Source organism: Anarrhichthys ocellatus, unplaced genomic scaffold (assembly GCF_004355925.1).
Source record: "Anarrhichthys ocellatus isolate YVR2014 unplaced genomic scaffold, GSC_Weel_1.0 scaffold7, whole genome shotgun sequence".
NCBI lineage: Eukaryota > Metazoa > Chordata > Actinopteri > Perciformes > Anarhichadidae > Anarrhichthys > Anarrhichthys ocellatus.
This window is the reverse complement of record NW_022280037.1, coordinates 11,256,698-11,279,641: the sequence shown is the minus strand read 5'-3', so window position 1 is coordinate 11,279,641 and position 22,944 is coordinate 11,256,698. Positions and strand designations below refer to the sequence as shown.

At 44.2% G+C, this 22,944-nt stretch overlaps 4 protein-coding genes across 11 annotated transcripts in view; 2 read left to right on the top strand and 2 right to left on the bottom strand.

The window, feature by feature from the left end:
* sash1b (SAM and SH3 domain containing 1b) overlaps positions 1-2,606 on the top strand; it is a 42,227-nt gene extending 39,621 nt beyond the window's left edge. For both annotated transcript variants that reach the window (XM_031847313.1, XM_031847314.1), the window contains exon 18: positions 334-2,606. In XM_031847313.1, coding sequence (XP_031703173.1) covers positions 334-1,187 — 854 coding nt within the window. In that variant the 3' untranslated portion in view covers positions 1,188-2,606. The remainder of the gene's footprint in view (positions 1-333) is intronic.
* Positions 1,580-4,660, bottom strand: ddo (D-aspartate oxidase). The gene is made up of 4 exons (XM_031847406.1): positions 4,093-4,660; positions 3,786-3,894; positions 3,514-3,690; positions 1,580-3,344 (listed from the first exon to the last, which is right to left on the bottom strand). Exons 1-4 carry the CDS (start codon positions 4,262-4,264, stop codon positions 2,786-2,788), a joined length of 1,017 nt encoding a protein of 338 aa, XP_031703266.1. The 5' UTR covers positions 4,265-4,660; the 3' UTR covers positions 1,580-2,785.
* On the top strand, positions 2,689-19,684 carry zbtb24 (zinc finger and BTB domain containing 24). Of its 2 annotated transcripts, none has more exons than XR_004212771.1 (8): positions 2,689-4,293; positions 5,019-6,942; positions 7,153-7,320; positions 7,557-7,640; positions 7,733-7,816; positions 7,902-7,983; positions 8,528-9,449; positions 10,422-19,684. XR_004212771.1 is itself a non-coding variant. In XM_031847358.1 (8 exons), the coding sequence occupies exons 3-8, from the start codon at positions 6,114-6,116 to the stop codon at positions 9,396-9,398; spliced, it is 2,118 nt and encodes a 705-aa protein (XP_031703218.1). In that variant the 5' UTR covers positions 2,689-4,293; positions 5,019-5,094; positions 6,086-6,113; the 3' UTR covers positions 9,399-19,684. The 2 variants fall into 2 exon arrangements, 1 of the variants encoding a protein (XP_031703218.1); XM_031847358.1 differs by having other exon boundaries at positions 5,019-5,094; positions 6,086-6,942; positions 8,528-19,684.
* foxo3a (forkhead box O3A) lies at positions 6,447-22,817 on the bottom strand. 6 transcript variants are annotated; one of them, XR_004212773.1, is made up of 4 exons: positions 21,247-22,817; positions 10,900-15,762; positions 10,658-10,768; positions 6,447-10,560 (listed from the first exon to the last, which is right to left on the bottom strand). XR_004212773.1 is itself a non-coding variant. In XM_031847365.1 (2 exons), the coding sequence occupies exons 1-2, from the start codon at positions 21,805-21,807 to the stop codon at positions 14,440-14,442; spliced, it is 1,884 nt and encodes a 627-aa protein (XP_031703225.1). In that variant the 5' UTR covers positions 21,808-22,817; the 3' UTR covers positions 6,447-14,439. The 6 variants fall into 6 exon arrangements, 1 of the variants encoding a protein (XP_031703225.1); XR_004212774.1 differs by having other exon boundaries at positions 6,447-10,550; XR_004212776.1 differs by having other exon boundaries at positions 6,447-10,768; positions 10,900-12,170; positions 12,403-15,762.
* Positions 22,818-22,944: the final 127 nt, after the last annotated feature.

The following is a 22,944-nucleotide window of genomic DNA, read 5'->3' as shown; positions in this document are numbered from 1 at the left end:
CTTGTTAAAATATGACATTTTGTATAATTGTAAATGCACTAAAATGTGGACTTAAAGCAACCTTTAGTTTGGTTTAACACAGTTTAAGGTCAAAGTTAAACTTATTCTAACACTTCTGTGGCAGGTCTGAAGTCTCAGCATTTTCTGAAGTGTGCTCCTGTCGGGGTTGAGCGTGAGGAATAAATTGCGCCATGCTTTACCAGTCTTGACTGCTTGCTTCTTTTCTTTCCTTCGTCATTCATTCGGCTCTGCTGTTTTCCTCATTAAGTCAAATACATGTCACCACTGACCGGCACCTGCATGATCTGCACACACTTCACTTGTTTATTTCAGGAAGGGACAAAAAGACGTCTTCATCCATGAGCAGGTCCTCCTCCGGTTTTGAGTCAAGCCACCTCCCGTCCCCAGAGTACCCTGCTCCCCCCCAGACCCTGACCTCCACCAGCGCTAGTAAGACTTCACTCCAAAGTAAACCAGAGTACCTGCTCTGTATCTCATCACCACAACGACCCCCGAAGAGCAGCTTAAGTCTCCTCAGCCCGGCAAAGGGTCATCTTCCCAGTGGAGCCACAGCTAGGAGTCTGAGCTGCACGGAGCTAAGAAGAAATCCAGCAGCAGATCTGCTGAGGCGGAGTGTCTCTCTGACCGTCCTCCACAGAGCGCAGGAGAGAAAACTCATCCCCCCTAAAAACTGGAACCTGACCCCCAGCGTAAAGACTGAGGAGAGCAGACGGCACCAAGTAAATTCTCAGAAACATTGCGAGGTCATGTTTCCGTCCTCCCAATCTTCAACCACATTATATAATGCTGTGCCCAGCACTTTGAGCACAGACACGGCACAGGCACACCCTAAACAAGCAGAAATGACACAGAGCACACACTTCCAGCTGCCACCCACAACTCCAGCAGAAAGGTCCAATCATCCTTTGACTACACCGTCCTTAACAGACCCAGAACCTGTACTCACAGAGACCGCCTGCATATTCAACTACCCAAATCACATTTCGTCAGAGGACAAGGTGAGTAATTCATTTTCGGCTAATTCCGAAGCCCGCCGGCTGACAATGGAAAGAAATAAGAAGACATCCATAAACTCAGTAAATCTGGGTTCCCTGAAAGAAGAAAGGCTCCAGGTCCACAGTATTGATCCACATTCTGACAAAGAATTGGCCTCAAAAGCACAGTGAACTATTACTTTACAGATATTATCTGCAGCTGTTGGATGCTAACCATCTTAAAACCATGTTTTTTGTTCAGAATGTTTTAAAGGAGCAGTGTGTAGGATTCAGCGGCCTCTAGCTGTGAGGTTGCAGATTGCAACCAGCTGAATACCCCTCTGTTCTCCCCTTATTTTGCAAGCGTTTTGGAGAACTACGGTGGCCTTCAGGTAACTTAAAAATACGAAAGGCCCTCTCTAAAGCCAGTGTAGAAACATGGCAGTGCATGAAGAGGACCCGCTGCATATGTAGCTATGAAGGGCTCATTCTAAAGTAAATAAACCCCAAAAATACACGATTTCTATTTTCAGGTGATTGTACACTATAGAAAACATAATAATTCATATTCTATTACATTTCTGCCAATAGATGGCCCCAAAATTAACACACTGGTCCTTTAAATACATGTTATTTTTTCAAATAACCAATTATTTCTGAAAATGCAACCATGTATTTGTAGTGTGCCGTGATGCATGTTCATCTGAGGTAAAAATGCAAGCGGAGTACCGTAGCTTAGGTACATTTTTGCACAATATAGGCACAATAACCAGACCGTATAATACAATAGATATAAAGCCTTGTTGCTTTCTTATAGGTTGATGTGGATTACGCCAAACACAAATTTCCTTTTCAGTTTCTTTCAAAATCATGTTTTCAGTCTAGTAGAATTATTCCTGCCTCAGGTAACGTACCTAAAGTGAAGACGGTGTTAAATTCATATTACTAACCTTTCTACACCTTCAGTCTGGTTACAGTATGGTCGACTTGGAACACCCCCGTCTCTATTTCAGATGTTCTCCTTTCAGATGAATCCAGTTTGTAGAGACTGGAACTGAGTCCAGCAGTTACACGAACATCACCCCGCTGCAGTGAGTGGCCATTTACGGATCATCAAACAAAGCGTTTATTAATAAACTATTCATTGCTTGATCTAAATGCAAGTACTGATGGCAACTAATGACACACTGGAGAATACTACATATCATAATGTCGTTGATGCAGTAAACGATCAGCAGTTTTAAGGCACAGAAATATAATTTCCAGTGTTGAAACAAAGTTTAGCAATTTAAACGGTTGAACAATTGGATTCCACTCAGCAAGCATTTGTCTTAGATGTTAACGAGAGCTGTTTATTTCACATCAGTAAATTACGTAGTGTTTTTTCCTGTGCATTCATTTTAGTAATAAAGGTTTCTTTCATATATTCTTTGTAAAAATGCTAACAAGTTTGTTAATCACTGCTCTACTTTCACATCAATAAATGTTGGTATCTTTCAATTAAGTTCAGTACAGTAGATCTCTGTACTCGAAGGCAACTATTTAAACATTTAAAAATCTGTAAATATTACATTCTCCCATAACCAATTTCAATACAATTGTTCACCAAAATGTATTATTTTCACATACTTTTTTCTTCGCATTATCACTATAAAATGTTAAACCTACAGCAAATTCTTAAGATTTAAGTTCTGATTAGTTGTCTATCTTAATGCCAAGGTGTCTTATTTTTGTTTTAAAGATAAGTGTTATTGGCACAGATTAAAGCAGAATTTAGTGGCAGACCTGGTTCACAGTTTAGCCTGTAGCGGCATTTCATGAAGGCACTGCCTTACCAGCCCCAGTGCGTCCAGGGCGGTTCCCCAGGCGAGGGTGACTCCCCAGCCTCCATGGCCGTAGTTGTGGACCACAGGGACCCTGCGGCCCTGCAGCTGCACCACCTCCCTCTCCACCCTGGGGTTCCTCCTGCTCGGCCTCAGACCGACCCACTCGCCGAGAACTTTGGCTTTACTGATGGACGGCTCCAGCCCGCTGCAGCGCTCCAGGATGCCCTTCGTGTCGCCCTCGTCCACTTGTAGTCGCCGGTCCCCCTCCTGCCTCGTGCCGCCTATAGTGACGCAGTGCATGCCGGGGAAGATGTAGGTCTTTCCATCTCCATCTCTGATGAAGTGCTGCAGCCAGGGGGCCTCCACCTTGAGGACCTGACCTCTGACGGGGTACACCTTGTTGTCACCCACCAGCAGTTTGGAGCCCAGCCCAGAGCAGTTGACAATGACATCATAGCTGTTGCTTAATTCCTGAAGACTGTTAACCTTCCTCTGTTCCACTAGACCTCCAGCCTTTCTGAACCTTTTACAAAACAAGAATTTATGTTGTTATAAAGAGTGTCTTAAACTATTCATCTCAGTGGAATTACAATGTAAATTAAACTGCAATCATCTGTAAATTATTGTTGGAAAAATAATAATGACCTAACACCGTTTGACCTGACCATGCGAGTTTAACATGGAAGACGAACCTTTTCTCGAGCCACGGCAGGTAGCTGGAACATTCACATTTAATGGTGGTGAACGCCTGTCCAAACTTGTGTTCTGGAAACCTTTTCAATTCACTGTCTGTCATGAATCGAAAGCCAATCACAGACTCTGACCAGAAGGGTTTCTTATCGGCCGGAACGTCCTTGAAGATCTGCCAACTGGAATAGAATCAAAACGATGGACGTAAAACAATCTATTCATCTAGTTCATGAGTACTCATCCCATTTTTATAGACCTGTATAACAATCACTACCCAGAGCTCAGCATTACTCCAGCTTCCGGTGAGTGTTGGGATTGAGCAATATCCAACAGGTGATCAAAGCTGTTCTTGAACCAGCGTCTTTGTCTTTCCAAGGGAATATCTGATAGAGAAATGGAGTCAAATCAGTCATTTTCAACCACCTGTGTGCTATGTATGTGCATGTAAAGGGTGGGGATAGAATATGAATTTATGAACATTACAAATTATTATCATCCTGGTAAATTTGTACAGACTGAGGAAGATTGTGAAATATAACAGTCGGTTTAATGCATTTTCTAATGGGGAGATTGTTGCGTACCTGGAAACTTTCCAGCAAACAGGATCCCAGCAGCTCCATCGCTGGTGGTGTCTGGACTGAACTTCTCAGCCAGCAGAGTCACGGAGCAGAAAGGAAGCGCCTCGGCGACGCAGACGGCAGTGGAGAAGCCAATCACGCCTGCTCCCACCACTACAACCCGGACACTTTTCATCCTGGAGAGGCCTGCGTCTCAAACTGGAGGTAAACTGCCAGTAGAGAATTGTGCCTGTTTGCTGCAAGACAACCTTTGTAATGAAGAGGTTAATCAACACCTACTAGCGTTAACCTTAACTGACTGCACAGTCCAAGGATCACTTCATTTAGTCTAATAAATATAGTTAAGTGCTATATTTCCATCATTACTTATGCTAAATTTTTAAAGCGGCATGAAAAAATGGAAATATTCCGAAAGTACAAATAATGTTTTAAGTGCAGAAAGCCTGACCGCTGTTAGTCAGGGAACCTCACACCTGACTCACGGGACATGATATTCAATATTGTGACATAAAGTGTAATAACGGACATTCTGTATTAGCCATGTACCTACAAGATCTGACATATATATATATGCAACCCCACCAAGACTGATCCCTCCCACGCTTTATGTTCCAATCTGATTTTGTGATTGTATATATTATATTGTATTTGCACCTTTATAACAGTTTTTGAGAATGTTGCGGCTGACAAAGTGTCTTATACTGAAGAAAAACACAGTCGGTGTAAAACTGCACCTGTCGTGCGTTGTTACCGGCTGTTACTTGTAACGGTGATCACGATCTCAAGCGTCCAGTGCATGTCAGTACATGTTTGTTTCTTCTGTCTTTAAAGCACGTGCAGATCGTAAATTATTTACATGAAGAAAAAAAGTCCACTTAATAAAAATTGCCCGTTTATTCAGATGATTTCTTCTTCTTTCTCCTTGTCAGCTGTGCGTAAGTCTCGTCAGAAACTCAACTCTCGCGATAAGTCGGTCACATTCACCCTCTCCGGCCGAAGTGGAAGGTAAGGTCCTAAAAGCTCACTACTATGTTGAGTTACGCCGCGTTTCGTGTGCAAACGGGATCCAAACAGTGGTTTGGATTTGGATCCCGTCACTAACAGAAACGTCCTTTAGTGTAACACTATTTCGGGCTCAAACGTTGTCATTTCTGCAGGCTTTGGCCTGTTTGCTGGCTAGCAGCGGATGCATTGTTTGGGACGATGCAAGTTAGCTTGCTTGCTAACCCTGAAGTAGTTCACATCCCTGCAGGGTTTATCTGCAGTTATGAGACCGTAAACTAGTGAACTCTGTGTGGATGTGGTAACGTTAGTACACAATACGTGTAGAATGCTATGCACTAAGTTATGAAAGGCATAGTCATGTGAATGTTAAATATTTTTGAATGTTTGCGAGCCTAATTGATCGGTCAGCCATTGATCATTTAGGTAATCAATGAATCGTCATTTATGAGTAAAACCATTTCCAAACACTCTGTCTCCAGCTTTTGGAAATGTGAGGTTGTTTTTCTAACTTTATTAATTTGTCTTTTGGACAGTTCAGATAAGCAATATTAATGACCACCTTTGTTTTATAAAAGGCATTTTTAACTATGACGTTCATAGACTACAGTGTTTTCATTATTAATGAATCTGTTGATAATTTTTTTAATTGTTAAAAATGTCCATCACAATTTCCCATCTCTGGTATTTTAGAACCAAAACATATTCACTTTACAATGATACGAAACACAAAAACGCAGATAATCTTTCATATAAATGAATTAAAATGATAAATTATCAGATTTGTTGATTAATTTTCTGTTGATCAACCAACCAAGCAAGATTATTTACACAACCTTTATTTTAAATGACAGTTCATTGATTCACTAGCGCCAAGATCGAAAAGTGGCCGATATATAGCTATATATCTATCTAGTAGTCTAATAGTGTATTGTACCTGTTTCTTTCTCTCAGTCATATGCACTGTAACCCTGTTTCCTTTCATCGCCTGCAGGAACAGAAGAGATCGTTTCGAGGAGAAGATGTCCCAGAAAGCAGCAGACAGGACCTCCTCACCCATGGCCCTGCATTCAGATTCACACAAGCAGAGCATCCTGAGCAAATTTGACAAGCTCAGGAAAAGGGACCTACTGTGCGACATCACTCTGGTCGTGGAAGACGTGCACTACAAGGCGCACAAAGCCCTGCTGGCAGCAAGCAGCGAGTACTTTTCCCTCATGTTCACGGCAGAAGATCAGATCAGTCAGTCGACCTACCAGCTGGATGGTATGGCAGCCAAGATGTTTGCAGCGGTGCTGGATTTCATCTACAGCGCCCAGGTGTCCGTGGAGGAGAGCGCCAAAGAGCAGCTTCTGGCCACGGCTCGTCTGATGGAGGTCCACGACCTCGTCAAGGTGCTCACTCAACTCTCGCGCTCTCCTGCAGCGAGTAGAACTGAGCAGGTAAAGGTTGACATGGCCGTGGCTCCAGATCTGTCCAAATGCAAAAGAGGACGGCCAAAGAAAAATGTGCCTGTGACCGAGTTGGAGGAGGGAAGTGTGACATGCGTGAGCTCAGAGGAGAGACTGGCTGGAAATATGGACCGTGGTGATGTAGTTACAGAGTCGTGTACTAAAAACGATGCAGATTGCAACGCAGCAGCCGACCAGAGCCGCAAGAGCAAACGCAAAATCAGGCCACCGGTGAAATACAAGAGTTACAAGGTGAGCAGCAGCGACACAGCAGGAGGGGAAGAGCCTGGGAAGAGAGGCAGGAAAAGGAAATACCCCAACACGGAGCCCCGGTGCGAGGACTGTGGCAAAGTGTTCAAAAACCACCTGTTTTTAAAGATTCACCAGAGGACTCACACAGGTAATCTGCCTCGTGAGTTATGATTCATGGCACAGGACTGAAGACTTTTAAGAAACAAGCTTCCGACTGCAAACATTTCTGTGGACTTGTGTGTTATAGATTGTTATATCCGTGTTCAATTAGGACTGACTATGGTTTAATTAACACACAGCGATCACATTAACCTCAGTGCTGCTTCTCCTTCACTGTGTTTCATGATTGCTTCCCCAGGAGAGAAGCCTTTTCGGTGCCTGGTTTGTGGAAAGAGTTTTACCCAGAAGCACACTCTGCTGGTGCACCAGCGCATGCACACGGGAGAAAAACCGTTCGTCTGTACCGTCTGCTCCAAAGCGCTGTCCACCAAACACGCCCTACAAGAGCACATGAACCTCCATGAAGGTAATACAAGTATAAAGTCAGTGCTTCATTTGCTATTCTTTGGATTTCACCTCATGTACTGTATATTGTTTTTTATACAGTACGTTTGTGATGTGAAATATATTTGGTCAACACCATATTCAGAAATTAAATTAATATTGATTACTTTTCCTATTAACCACCAAATACAATAGTCTGTCAGTGCTTTGTTCTCTACTGCTCTGCTGTAAATGAATCCTCTTTACCGGCATCCTCAGGAGGAAAATCCTTCAGCTGTGATAAATGTGGGAAGACCTTCACTCAGAAGAGGCAACTTAAAAGCCATTACCGAGTTCATACAGGTGAGAATCACTTCAACAGCAGCAGGTTCATTTTAAAACAGTCACTCTAACAGCAGAATACTGTGTTCTTTGTTCTTTGTTTCTGATTAAAGGCAAATCTTTACCAGAATGTGCTCAGTGTCATCACAAGTTCATGGACACGGCTCAGCTGAAGAAGCACCTGAGAACTCACACAGGTAAAGTCAGACAAGCTATTGAAACTGTTCAGTTGTGTGAAACTGTAATATGTGGAAGCACTTGATGACATCGATGATATCACAGGTGAGAAGCCTTTCACCTGCGAGATCTGTGGGAAGTGTTTCACAGCCAAGAGCACTCTGCAGACTCATATCAGAATACACAGGTGAGAAGTACATTTTATCTATTTATATTTAAAGAGCTTTCATTTATTCATAGTGTGACATCCACTCAACAGAGGAAGAAGTATTCAGAGCCTTTATTTAAGTACAACAGTGTAAGTAAAATATATTGTGTTCAAATTCCTACTTAAGTAAAAGTACATAATGTAATATCAGCAAAACGTAATTAAAGTTTAAATAAAGTAAAGATATTTGTAATCTGCCGGAGCAGTTTAGAGGGAGATGTCTCTTAGTGGAAACAACTCTGAAACTTCGAGGTACAACTCGACACTTTTTCGAAAAGTGAACTGGTTCAATCTTTAAGAAAATGTCGAATTTTATAATCGTATTAAATGTTTTTCAATGTAAATCTTCATCTTACAAGTAACTTAAAACCAAAGCTGTCAAGTAACTGTAGTAGAGTAAAAAGTACAATATTTTATAAAGCGCAAAATATAGATATGATCCATTGTTAACATAAAAAATGTTGAATAAAGCAGCTTTAACATTGTGAACAAACTTGATTAAAATCTAAATGTCCTTTTTCAGAGGAGAGAAGCCGTACGACTGTAACATCTGCAACAAGTCGTTCTCAGACCCCAGCGCGAGACGACGACATGTCGCCTCTCACTCGGGGAAGAAGCCCTTCACTTGCTCCTTCTGCAGCCTCTCGTTTACGCGCCTGGACAATCTGAAAACACACACCAGGTCACACAACAAGGAAAGAGCCGCGACACCCGAAGCATCACCAGATGCAGCGGACGCCGCAGTGCCACCGCCGCCAGAGGAAGTGCGTAGCATTCTGCAGTACCAGCTGCCCTCCAGCTCTCAACAGGAGATCCAGCTGGTGGTGACGGGAGACGTGGACAACATTAACTTTGTGCCGGGTCAGAACCAGGAGATCAGCATCATCGCCACAGAGGGGGATGCGGCAGAATCGGCCCACCCCAGACTCACCCTCCTCGCCCAGTCGTCGCACCAGAACGTGGCTCTGGTCACTCAGGGCGGCGTGGTGGACCAGAGCCCTCACATTCAGACTCTCAGTATGCTGGAGGGCCAGATGACGCACCAGCCTGAGCAGATGCACGTCATCACCCTGAGTAAAGAGGCGATGGAGCACCTGCAGGCCCATCACGGTCCCCCGCAGCCCCTTCAGATGGCGCAGCGACCCGTCCAGCAGCTGCAGTTGGTGCACCAGCCGATCCAGCACCTGGCTGTCGCTCAGGACGTCCCGCAGGGGCCGGTGAGCAGGGAGCAGCACGGCCAGGCCATTCACATCAGCAGCCAGAGCAGCCAGCCCATCTCCATCAGCCAGACCAATGAGCAGATCTCCAGCCACCACATCCAGGGACAGACGTTTCAGATCCAGGCTGGGACCGTCTCCTACCTGTACACCACCGGGCTGCCGCAGGACAGCTGAGTTTGGGCCAAAGCTAGACGGATAATGCTGCTGCCTTACATTAATAATCGGGTAATGGACGAAATTAATGCAAATTCTATTTATTTACATATTCTGTCAACCATTTCCCAAAGCAAACCATCTATTTTTTATTCTTGTCAGCACACAGAGACTTTGTTTTATAGTTAAAATGGGAAAATGTCAACTCAATACGATGGACTGACTCAATAGTGTTTATTTTGAGACATTGTATTTTCAATTGATGATTGCATCATTACTCAATCTTACATGAAAGTGTGACGTGAAACTGAAATATGGATCAAACTGTTTCACTGTGTTTGGAGGGGAAGACACATGTACAGTATCTGACTGTGGTGGATGACATGCTTAAATATAATGGATAATAAAATGCCTTGTTAAATGAATATTATATATTAGCTTTGAAAATAACAAATATGACTAATAAAACTGTGTGCGGTCGCATCATATTTGCGTGACTGAGCACCGCGGTTGTCTTTTCTTAAATCCTCATGAATTCTACTTCACGTCCTCATGACATATTCCACCGAGGTCAAGGAAAAGTGTTTAATTTTTTTACTTTGACGATAGCTTGAGACTTTTTTATGGCTTTTATGACATAATATACCATCTTCTCTCTGCGTGCTCTCTGAACGGAGTCCTCGTACTTACTCGTCAAATCCCCAATTCTTGTATATATACATATTTGCTGCTTGTCTTATGTGATATTAAACTGGGGTTTTGGACTCTTGACCCAAAATGAAATCAGTTTGGTGATTGCGCCTTGGGCTTTAGGAAACTGTTCTGACATTTGAGAGAATAATCTGCAGATGAATCAATAATGAAGATGGTTAATCGCAACCTCACTTTTTTAATTAAATGAAATTATAGAAGCACCAATATTTAGGTTTTTGCTGCCTTTACGTTTCCTCTCTTACGCCTCTGTAGTAGCAGAACATGAGCTGTAAGGAGGATGAGCCACCAGAAGGAAATCTGACATGAGTCTTATTGTGTTCTTTTTTTAAGTGCTGGTAAAACGAGACATTGCCACCTTGTTACGAGGATAAATCTTCTCAATGACGCTGGTGTGGCGGCAGAATCTCCTCCATCTCAGCATGAGCAGGTATTTGATCTGAGCCAGGTGATACGATCTGTCTGTGTAGAACTGTGGTTAAATGACATTACTCATGTCTAAATTCTTTTCTACAGCATATTAACACTTCTTTATGATCTATTTTCTGGAGTGTTTGTAACGTCCTCACCTGGTGTAGAAGTGGAGGCAGACTGTCAGCAGTGTACTCTAAACTCAAGCAACTATCCCGCTCCTTCTGCATGACGTCAGCCTGAGACTGAACCGGCAAAGCTTCAGCCACCTGCATCCAGGAGGAGGGTTGTTCAGTAAAAATCAAGTACATGTTGATCTTTGAAGCGAGCATTAAATATCATCAAAAGGCTGTAAAGCCTCTAACAACCTAGAAATGAACAAATGATTTTTCTGTCTGACCTGAAGCCCTCTCAGTGCATGTTCTCTCTCCACGGTGCATGTTCTCTCTCCTCGGTGCATGTTCTCTCTCCACGGTGCATGTTCTCTCTCCTCGGTGCATGTTCTCTCTCCTCGGTGCATGTTCTCTCTCCACGCGGAAGAAGGAAACATCTTTTGGAGGCGGAACAGAACTGAAACAAAGCTAGAAATTAATTGCACAAAAAACCCGCCAACCCGCAATGAAAGCTATGAAGAAAGACGACAACGTGAAATCTTTATACAAATTAAAAGTTGAATTAATTTGCAATAAAATGCAACACACTTGCAGTTTTTACTACAGCCTTCTGTCTGGTAGGACCAAGCTAATGTTAGCAATGTTTTAGCATTACCCTTGTCGTGGCCACAGAGGCCTTTGTTCAAAGTTAAGGAGTCAACAACAACTCATTTTCTGGTGAATATATGACCAAAGTCATGAGGATTCATTTTTCTGGGGACCATGAATGTCTGAACAAAATGACATGACAATCCAATAAGTAGTTAAGATATTTCAGCCTGAACCAAACTGGTGCACCGACCCACCAACGTCTCCTTCCCGAGAGCGACGGAGGATTTGGAAGCTGCCAATTTCAAACGCTGCGTCAACAATTCAGAAAATCAGTTCAGTTTTACACATTTAATTGTAATTATTGTTTTTGATAATCATGTTTTCACTGAGAATAAATCTAAAAAAGTTCCAACTAACTAGCAATCTAGACATATTTCCAGATTTATCTAAAATAATCTGTTTACAATAATAATTTGATGGTTTTCCCACAAAAAAAACTAGAGCGTCAGTGTAAGTTGCCTGCTGGACCACAATTGGCTTCCAAACTAGTTAAGACGTCATAAAATAATCCTGAACGTGTGAAACTCTGATTTAAGGTTAGCACAGAGAAACTTTACCCCTTCAGCAGATTAAAAAGAACTCTCCACATACATCGTTCTGCACAGTGAAGCTCAGACATCCATCTAACAAGGAAATTACATTTTTGAGTGGACGAGGGGGCTTTAAGTGCCACCTACCTGGCAACCCAGACAGCAAAACAAACACCAGTAACACACAACCATTACCCGAGCTTCCACACCTGTAGCATCTGGACGGCACCGCTTCTTGAGCAAATCCATTCTCCTCAATTTCCGCCCGGAGTGCTGAGAGTTGACGCGACAGATCTGCCTCCATCTGCCCCACTGTGACAGAGGAGGACACTACTCTGTACACGTCACACATGGCTCAGGATCAACACGCCTAGGAACTGGGGAATCCAAACATTTAGACTTTCTTAAATCCTGCCAAACCTCTGCCTCCTCATGCTGACTGCATTTCATCTGTAGAGGGCTCCAACGTTACACTGGAGTCCTGTTTGTTAGACTATGATGTCAATGATGTTTGGCTTTGTTGATACATACCACGTCAACAGAATTTTTTAAATATACAACACATACTGCAAATATTTGATTATGCACCAGTTGTTGAGCAGCACCTACCTCAACAAGCATTCCTCTTGGATACAGTGTGTGATTGGCTCTTAGCTCATGAGGTGATTACCCAATAGCAAATCGCCTCCTTGGTGCCTGCAAAGTCAAATCAGCAGCTGTGCAATTCCTCTGGAGACAGAAATAAAACAAAGGCAGATCAAACCAACTCCAGATTGTCAGTGGTTCTTTAAGCTTTATTTACATGCACCACCTCTGATACAACCAAGAGAGGAAGTGGAATTACAACTGGCAATGTCAACTTGGTGTCGCTTCTGTTTCTGTAGGAGCAATAGGAATAAAAGGAGTTTGAATATTGGCAGTGAGAGTTACTCAAGGTTAATGTCAAAGAAAAAGAAAAGGAGCTTCAAGTTGGTATAAAATCACCCATGTGAAGCTAGAAAAATGGTATTTGGAAGCACCCGTGTGCAGAATTTGTGTAAAAAAAAAATAAAAAAAAAAGGGGGGAGATTCTATATTTCTGTGACATTTGGATTTTCTCAACTCAAGAGGACGACACCATTTTAGGCACAAATTGCCGTTTGTGGCGGTCAAAATGTTGAATAAACCATTAAAACAAACGTGCTGTTACACAGCTCTACCACACCTCGTGTGGGAAAAAAATAAAGCACAAAATATGTACATATGGAAAGTAAAATAAATAAATTCAGTGAGTTTCCAGCTGATATAGATGCAAAAAAAAAAAAAAAGTTCATCCTGCCGTTCCTACAAAACTGTGCTGATGATTATAGCACTGGTTCCTAATATCGATACACTGTATATCTTCTTATTTCCACTTCATTAAATGCAGAAATATTTTGGCAATATATAAATAATGTGGTTTCTTTCTCAAATGGCAAAATGGTTCTAAGATGCTACGCAGCCTCCTCTTATAGAGGTGGAAACACTATTTGACCCCAGCACCTGCTATAGTGCTGATAACAGAGGGGAGGCTACTGATGCTGCTCCATCTGCAGCCACTCCCTATCCTCTTATTTATAGCACCAACAACTCCTTCAAATTAACAAACACCAAAATATCGTAGTCGAGTGCCGTCAAGTCTCTAACGGTGGTTATTTTCAATCCAAATAGTCGTACGTGTTCACTAATATAAATGGTGTCAACTAGAGCTACATCATGTTTCCTACCAAACACGGTCCTTAATTCTGTCCTAAACTCTGTGTACTGAGCAGTGCTTCCAATATTGCAGTAAGTGGAAGAGGAGGAGGAGGAGAAGATGGTGAAAAGGGATCTGCAGCAGAAACACCATTTTATCAAGACTTCAGTAACGCACCTCTTCAGAAGGAACAGAATTCACAGTTATGTCACTAAAATCACGGGGTAAAATAAACATTACGTACGAAAACCACACAATGTAGATCAGTTCACATCTTGAACACATATTAACCTCTACAGATCGATATTTGGTGACTGTGCATCAATGGAAGGGGGGGGGGGGGGTCATTAACATTTAGCCTCTCAAAGAAACATTAAAATAGAAATAAAAAAAGCTAGTCAAGTATCCTCCACTGGAACGTAATAATGTAACATTCTCTGCAGCTTTTTCTGTAAACAGGCCGTCACTCACAACAGGCTGACAGCTGGTTTGGCAAAAATGTTTCAGGTTTAGGTATGAAAGGGTGCGAGAGATGAGAGAAAGCAGGGTGGAAACAGAATTCATCTTCAGTTCCATGTACCACTTTGTGATACTGCATGAGTGATTCCCTGAGACTAACACGAGTAGATGCTTTTCATATAGTTTTAACAAAACGTCCTGTACTTCCAGTCAGTGCTGTTGTTCACAGCGCCCAGGCATTGATCTTTTTAAAAGATTTTTTTTCCCCTCCACTGTGAAGACACCATTGTGTGTCTCGGACACTTATAATACGGTACCAAACTGAATGCCTCACGTTAAAAATAATGGGGAAAAAAAAAATACTACATGAATACCCTTTTACATAGTTTCTTCCCTCTAGTTGCCTGACGCAGGACAATGAACCCCAATTTACATTTTCCCGACTTCTTTGTTTTTGTTTTTAAACCCCATGCTCAGCTCTGACTGAGCTCCTCAGCCCAGCTGTGAGGGGACGTGTTTTTCGAGCTGGAGAAGCTTCCTGAATTTCTGTTGGCGTTCTGAGCGGCGGTGAGGCGAGAGTCGAAGCTGAGGTCCAGGCAGTCTGCGTCCATCAGTTCATTGCGGATGATGGAGTCCATGTCGCACTCACTGCCGTTGAACACGTCGAGGTCCAGGTCGGCGGAAAAGCGATCCTGGCCGGACAAACCAGAGCCGAGCTGCATAGAGTCGTTCTTGCTGGGAGACCTCAGGAGCGGCTGCTTGGCGTCGGCGGGGCCGGCGTCTTTGTCAGAGGTTGACAAGCCAGCTTGCCAACCAGGCACTGAGGAGCTTTGGGCCTCACCTGCGCTGGTGTGGTTCACCAACGTGTGGTCTTTGCGGAGCAGCATGGCGTTTCGCCGGGAGTTCTGCAGGGCGATGGCGGTGCTGGCCTGCGACATCAGCGGGTCAGACTGGGTGAGCATGACGTTGCTGTGGCTGTGGGGGTCCAGGTTGAGCAGGTCCTGCAGGGTCTGGTGGTCGCTGAAGTGCGAGATGCAGGAGAAGGTGGTCTGCTTGTTCTCCTGGATGGTCTGCATGGGCGACTGCCGCAGGCTCGTGATGGACGGCGGGCTAAAAAGAGGGTTCGGCACGTAGCTGCCAGCAGGGCTACCCAGACTGCTCCCCGAGCAGCTGAAGGTAAACACTGAGCTGCCCTGCCCGTTGTCGCCGTTCTCTTCCTCTCCAGGAGGAGGCTGCTGGGATGCCGTCAGGCTGATATTGTCTAAAAGGTCGTCCATGAGGTTGTCAGAGAGCCCGTCGTTGAGGTTCATGGTACCTGCCAGGTCAGAGAGCCCTGTGGGCCCCGTGGACGGGGACATGCTGCTGGGGCTGGAGTACAGCATCGGGGAGAGGGGCGAGTTGTCATCGGGCACCTCGTCCAGCTCCAGGTTGGCAAGGATCGGGGACAGACGGCCGCTGAGTGTGCTGGCGTTGGAATTGGTCCGGGAGCGGAAGTCTGTCCAGGCGTCCAGCTCGTCGCTGCTGCGGGAGGTGGGACTCCCCGTCCATTTGGAGAGGCTGGAGGAGCTCTCCGAGCTGCCTTCTTGAGCTGCCTGCAGCGAGGCTTTCTTCTTGGTGGCCCGTCCTCGGGCTCCTTTGATGTACTTGCTGTTATCCATCGATACGGCTCGTCGTCGGGGAGCTTTGCCTCCTTTCCCACCTTCTGGGTTGACCATCCACCAGGAGCTCTTCCCCGTTCCTTCATTCTGGACTTTCACAAAACGACTATGGAGGGACAGATTGTGTCGGATGGAATTCTGCAATAAAAACAAATTAGAACAATTAAATGCACAGTCTTCCAGTAGAGCTAGTCAGAGCTAATGGAAACTAGAGTCAAATTCCATGTGTGCCTAAACATACTTGGTCACCAAAGCGGATTCTGATATTTAAATTATACATCCCGACAATACAAAACCAAGGGGGAGCAGAACAATCAGTTTTTTCAACAAGTCAACAGTTTAGCCACATTTTATTCATTTTATTTGGAGGTAAAACGGAGAGAGGGGACCTGAATAATGATCCTCGTTCAGGATAATGTCGTATGCTCACAACTAGGGAAAGTACAGTTAGTCAAAGTTGAAAGAGGAAGTTGATCTGTGATTGAAAGTCAATTTCATGACTTTTGGAAACAGTAGCTGTCAAAACAATCTGATCACAAGTTTACTGAGTTGTTCTGGAACCACGTAAGCTTCCTCAGCAGATGGATTCTGCACAGCGGTCATGGCTTTGTGGATGTTTGAGTTTGAATACATTTTGAACTCAATTTAACTTTCAATCCCATCTTTAAGCCAACACGAACAACAAGTTCAGAAAATGTAACATTTGCTGAGGAAGATCATGCGACACACTTGAAAGCTCCAGAAGAGCTACTGAATGGACCTCGTGGTGTTTAAACAATAGTCGTTTTACATCATCGCCTTTGTTTTCGCTACCAAATAACGGACCTTTTTGTGTTAATACCAACATGTTCCCAGAATTCAACAAATAACTTTGTGAGTACAATTATATTAATAACAGACAAGATGAAGAACACTACAACGATGAGACTAAAGGTGTAATAAACCGGAATTATCCTTCAAGAGATGACTGGGCTCTCTGTGGAGCTGTCCGTCTGTAGGTCTATGAAGTTTGTGATGAAAGAAGATGAGAAATTATTTGGGGTCCTAAGAAAGAAATTGATGGGTCACCAGATGTTTATGAGACACAGAAGTAAGTCTATTATGAGTGAAATATATATATATTTTTTTGTATCGTGAAATACTGGATATTTTCAACTCTTCAAGCCTCTAAAAATCCTTCAAATGAAACAGTCAGTGAAGGACAAACCCTCTTTGGTTGAATTGCTCACAACCGACACGACTTTATTTTGAGGGGGGTCACAAAGCAAAAAAAGTTGGCAACCTTTGCCCTGGAGGTAGAAAATAAAGACTTTGAAAATCCAACACCGTCGGCGTCCCACAACGAAAAACTCAAGGTTTTCAATACAAACTATTACAACCAAGTACTGTGAACAATACTGCAGTGACTTCCTCTTTGCACCTCACACTGTGACCCATTTCTCGCTCTAAAACGTCCACAGGTCCCCGGAGATGTTCCCGACCATGTACAAAATTAAACAGCTGGAGCCTGCTGCCGACCGCACCAAGTCACACTGCAGTAGCAGAAGAAGAAATCTCTGCAGTCCAAAGGCCAAGTTCACTGGGAGAGGGTCCAGCATAATGCTCTTAAGCTTGAATTAACTTGAGTAAACCGAGGTCCTATTTAAAACCATCTCTCAGAAGATTAAACTAATCAAACACTAAAGAAGCTCAACCTACACAAGGCTGACCCTGACGTTTACCATGTGGATCCTATGAAAGCAGCTGTGAGGGAAGTTTCCCTCCAGCTTTGTGACTACTGAGAGATCACAGAGGAGCGTTGGCCGCAGTTCTCCTCTCAATGCAATGAGTCAATGACCCACTGAAAACTTCCAGCAAAGCTCGATCTCAAGCCAATTAAAGGATCAAGTCAACGGGCCAACACTTTCATCACTTACAACATGTGACAGAAATAAAACTGCAGGTACTACATTGCTCTTTTCTGTCTTATTTCCACCCTCCGGAAGTTAGCTGGACAGAGCTGGTGACTTTTGCTGACCACTCAGAATTACCCAAAGATCTCCTCATCAGCTTAAAGTGCCGACCTAAAAGAAGAAGGCAGCGTGTTTCTGTATTTTTACGCCGGTCCATTTCTCGACTTCCTGACACAGTGGCACTGAGCCACAAGAACATTTGTTCCTACTGAAGATATACATCTTTAAAGAAATCGTTCAACATTTTGGGAAATACTTTTTGTCGATAGTTATACAAGTAGATTGATACCACGCTCTTGTCTCTACGGCACAAAGACTAGAACCCCCCCCCCCTCCAGTTTAACTAGCTAAACAAACCGGCTGTTGGTAGTTTTCCCGCCGAACATTGTTGTGGGGATTGTTTACGTGCTGCTGAGTATTTACAGCAGCAGGATGGTGGATTGTCATACGTGTATAACCTGAAGGCTGGTTTAAATGAAAAGATGATAAATCTTTGATTGTTTGATAATGAGTGCCAAGAAGATGAAGAGAGCGCAGGAGTTAAAACACACTGAGGGAGCAACTCAAGAGTGTGCAGACTTTGTTTTATTTCCTTCGTGTTATATTCGCCTGCACCTGTGACTAAATAAAATATGGATGTTTTTAGTGATTTTTACTTTTCTCCGGAGGCGGATGAATAAATTACCCTCATGGAGGAATCTTTCTCGGGTGGTTTTCCTTTTTTAAGTTGGCTGAAAATCTGCTTTAATGTCCATAAAACGACAAGATTATATGAACAATTTAGGAAAACCCAAACTGCTGCTGCAGAGAGACAACTTTTAACCCCATTGGAATGCTGAGGACACACCTCTGACACAAAATAGACTGATTCCACCAACACCAGTGTTGTGATTAAAGGAAACTATAGAGGACAACATGAGGTCATAATTCCACTATTCTAAATATATACCAAGTGTGTACTTTGAGGCACAACTGTCTGCACAAAATACTTTGAAACAAATTGGGTCATTTTACACCATGTGCTTGTGAGGCAGCCAAACACTTCCCATGTTCCTGCCGATCATTAACACCAAAATATTTCTCATAATAAATTTTAAAATAAAACTTAAAATCATCCTATACAGGGAAGAGGAAGAGCATGCCTTTGTTCATGGATGTTTTCTTTAAGAACCGCCTCCCACGATACCGAATATCACATGTGTCAACAGCTCCGGTTTGTAAATGCTCAAGTTGACAGACTTTATCTTTTAGAAAGAAGTCATTAGGAACACAGTTGACACCATAAAAGCACCACCTGTCCTGTTCAGTCTCATGAAATCCAATACAACAGCCCTGCAATAAACAAATAAACCTCTGACACTTTGATTCTGGTTGAGCTTGTCCAGAGGGTTTTCATTCAACTCTGTGGTCTTTCATTAGGCCGTAACTTGTAGTGTTGCTGTGTTAGATAGTATTACGTTACAGCAGATACACTTTGCAATACAACACCGTACAGAACAATAAAACAATCTAGAACATCAAAAATGTCCACAGAACTCAATCGACTCTCTGATGCAAAATGTTATCAGCGGCACAAAGGCTGTTATCTATTACAGGAATGCTGAATGTTGTTTTGCTACACAGGGGATGCTATTCTTGTGTCCACCCCTCCTGTATACAGGTAGTTAATGTTTGCTGTGGATACACAAACACAAAAGTCCTGCAATGTTCTGGATGTGTGACATGTAAAAAGCTAAAGCTGCCAGGCCTGCCTCTGAACAGAACGATCCAGTGGATGTTATTGCATCTTTAAAGCTCCAGCGACGCGCTACGTTTTCCGAATGCTGCACAGGTAGATACAGTAGGAGCCATGCAGCGTTTAAAAAAAAAAAAAAAAAGAAGACAAATCACAAAGTGCAACTCCTGCCTGCCCCTCCCCCATGCAGTCACAGCAGCTCTGCAGCACCCTTTGAGCAGAGCGGGGACTGGAGCAATGCCAGTTTAGCCGGAGCCAGATCCAAAGAGAAACACTGAGCTTCTCTCACACTGCTACACATTGACCTACATAATTTATAGTCAGCTGATTGATTCTTGTGTGCAGGCCACGTGGAGAAAAAAAAGACAGTGTGGCACACAGCCGGGGGGGGGGGGGTCGAGCCTCCGGCTGCTCGTCTGTGTGTATATGTTGTTTCGATTCACAACAGCGAGGAGATTTAACCTCGTGTTGGAGCTGCACACAAAGGTTGTCGTTGCGTCTGGCGTGGAGAAGTGTGACAGGTCATGAATTTACGACCTCTCGGTCCCGACCATCAACACCACTGGAGGACTTTCTTTTTTTGTGCTTTTTGCACACAGCCTCTCATGCAGATGACCACCCTTTTAGGCTGATTGCTGAATGTCACAGCTACAAAGCATCTCCCAGGAAATGCTGATGTCAGCACTTCTTCTGAAACCCTAACATTAACCCTTTCCTCTGCGAGAACAATTTCTGCCCCTGAAAACACAAATAGAACACAAACAGACAAGGTCTTAAGATTTAGTTTCTGCACAAAATAACAAAGAGTCCACTAAATTAAATACCACCAATGGTTCCAATGACACGTGTTTTTGTTTGTACAGCTGATAAACTTAAGATTCTTCTGACTGTTACATCCCACACTGCTTCTTTGTTTTTGTAAAACGGTGTGTATTACTGAGTTTAAATAAAGAAAAGATTATGGGTAAAAAGGCAAACAGTTAACCATCAACCACCTCCAACACTTGCTTCATTTATGCAGATGCACGCATGATGTAGATCCCTGGAGGTCATGTATTCACTCAAACGCTTCCTGTGATACACGTTTCTATCCGCCAAATGAATATGCCGATTATGCAGTCAAACGTAACAAGCATGCAAAACATGAATGAAACCTGACCTCCACTAATCTCGCGTATTAACTAACCAGCTGATGCTGTGCAGATTAATCAGTTATTAGCATCAATGCACGGCTTATATTTTGTTGTTCCCATCAACACGTCGCATCATCATGTTGAGCTTTAAAGCACAATCTTGACCGTTGCTGCGATTTATCCACTAAGAAACTCGCAGGAAATCGGCCTGCATCCCACATCCCACAGTTGTGCAGGATTACAGACCTATTTCCAGAGTTTTGCAACCCCCCTCCACCCCATCTAAATCCTGCAAAGCTCAAAGCTTTCATCAGACTTGATTCCATGACAGATGAATTGGTTTTCCAGGCCGAACTAATCCTTGAAATCAAACAGAAGCTGGGCCCCGCTGGAGCTTGTAAGAAGCCCCTGTGCTGCAGTGTGTCTGAAAGTGAAATCAACTTTGCATTGCCTGTTTTGAGTCTCGACTTTCATACCCACTGCCCTCATTAGTGCACGCTCTGATTTGGTTTTAGGCGCAGAACTAATAGTGTGTGTCGTTTGATGCACACACTATTACAACTGTACCTTTACATTTTGACTGCAACTCGGCTCATTTTACACCATGTGCTTGTCAGGCAGTCACACATCCCCCTGCTGCTTATTTATATGCCTTATAATAAACCTAAAATCATCCTTGGTGTCGGCACATAACCCGTTTGCACCCTCCTCCTCCCTCTCTACATTAACCATGGCTGTGTGCCTTTACATGACCACAGAGTGGTCTTTGTTATGATGTCAGCACCAGCATGTCACTGCTCACCTTCCAGCCAGCAGAGCTATTGCTGTCGCCTTTGTCCTTGAAATATGGCACAGACCTCACCATCCAGTCATAGATTTGGGACAAGGTCAGCCTTTTCTCTGGGGAGCTCTCGATGGCTTGCGTAATGAGGTCTGCATAGGAGTAGTTGCCCCAAGCGTTCCTGCGGGCGGAGGACTTCCTCAGCTGCTGGGAGGCAGAGCCGCCCAGAGCCGCGGCGGGGGTCTGCGCCGAGGAAGGCGAACCATCGGCGGCCTCCTCCCTGCAGGGGCCGCGGTGGTCCTCCACAGGGTGGGAGACGGAGCTGCTGGGAGACGAGCGCGACTTAACACCACCACCACCGCTGGCTTTCTGAGCATCGCCGCTGTCCGCGCCGCAACCCTCGTGCTCATCATCCTCTTCTTCGGGGATTACGTCAGTGTCATTTGTTCCGGGCTTGTCCGCGCCAGACTCCGGACGGGGCAGGGGCCAAGTGCAGGACCGTGGCCGCTTCTGGGGCTCGAAATCCGGATCTATCTCAACGTTGGAGGGGGACTCGTCGCCGTGGCGCAGCGCCTCAGCCATGTTAATCGCAATATCTCGGTCGCTGCACAAAGGGTTATAAATTCACTCGGGTCGCATTCCATCAATGTTGCGTGCAGGCTTCAGAGACCGTTTATTTACCTATGCACGGTATGCAAATGTCCAGCCCGCAGCCCAGTCCCAGCACGTGTCTGTCTCTCTGTCCTCCCGCAAGGCGTCTATCCGCAGCACACAGGAGCTGATCGGGCTGACCAGCGTTAACAGAACATCGCCTTTCCTCGCGCACAGCCCACACCCTGGCCAGCATGCATTGCAATTTCGCGAAATGCGAGGTTAAAGATGGGAAGAGTCGGCGGAGAGTCTTCCTTCACACGCGCCCGCGTCCTGCGCCGCGATACTGCAAACGTGCATACCAGAGAAAATGGAAAATGACTTCGCCTAATGCCACCACACCAGCGTTATCAGTCCGCACACAGCTGCCATCTTGACCGTTTCCCTTCGCAAATTCTTTATCATCCGCGCAGAGCTGCCAGTCCGCCTGTTCAGTGCGCTGCTGTCCAGAGACCATCGAGGCGGTGATTGCTTTCACGAGGCCCTGCAGCTTTCTTTAAAAAAAAAAAGGGAGGGGACAGTGGGGGCTACTGGAGAAATGTGTCGTGGCTGAAATCCACCCTAGCTACAAAAACATAACGATGCATCGTCGCTGTTCATCTGTGGCATGTTGAACAGACCTGCGCGTGGCCAGCAGCCTGCAAACGTTCATTCAATCTGCTGCAGCTGCTGCACACGAGTCCGAGAGAAGGAAAGCCTCACGAGCCTGCCCCCCCCCCTCCTCCTCCTGGACGACACAGGAGTTAAAGTGACAGTATGGAGACGTCCGCAGGCCAGTGACATCACTCACTCACTCACTCTCGCGCGCGCGCGCGCTGATATGACCAGAGGATTTTTTTTTTTTAAGACGACAGTAAAGCCGAAGTAGTCTCCTGTTATTTGTCTTAAATAATAAATTAATGAAGTAGAAGAAAACATTAATCTGGAATATTATTGCTGCTACAAGATTAAAGTTGCAACCAAGACCATAACCAGTACGTTTAAAAAAAACACCGAGGACATTCAGTTTATATAATAAAAGTTCTAAAAATGTTTAAAATAATTTCTAATAATTTCTTTTTTAATTAT

Excerpts from the sequence above, each read along its gene's own strand:
- ddo (XM_031847406.1), bottom strand. The coding sequence starts at position 4,264 with ATGAAAAGTGTCCGGGTTGTAGTGGTGGGAGCAGGCGTGATTGGCTTC. Across the intron at positions 3,895-4,092 it reads GTTTGCTGGAAAGTTTCCAG|ATATTCCCTTGGAAAGACAA; the intron begins GTACGCAACAAT and ends TTTCTCTATCAG. Across the intron at positions 3,691-3,785 it reads GGAGTAATGCTGAGCTCTGG|TTGGCAGATCTTCAAGGACG; the intron begins GTAGTGATTGTT and ends ATTCTATTCCAG.
- zbtb24 (XM_031847358.1), top strand. The coding sequence starts at position 6,114 with ATGTCCCAGAAAGCAGCAGACAGGACCTCCTCACCCATGGCCCTGCAT. Across the intron at positions 7,321-7,556 it reads GCACATGAACCTCCATGAAG|GAGGAAAATCCTTCAGCTGT; the intron begins GTAATACAAGTA and ends CGGCATCCTCAG. Across the intron at positions 7,641-7,732 it reads CCATTACCGAGTTCATACAG|GCAAATCTTTACCAGAATGT; the intron begins GTGAGAATCACT and ends TTCTGATTAAAG.
- foxo3a (XM_031847365.1), bottom strand. The coding sequence starts at position 21,807 with ATGGCTGAGGCGCTGCGCCACGGCGACGAGTCCCCCTCCAACGTTGAG. Across the intron at positions 15,763-21,246 it reads ATAGCTCTGCTGGCTGGAAG|AATTCCATCCGACACAATCT; the intron begins GTGAGCAGTGAC and ends TTTTTATTGCAG.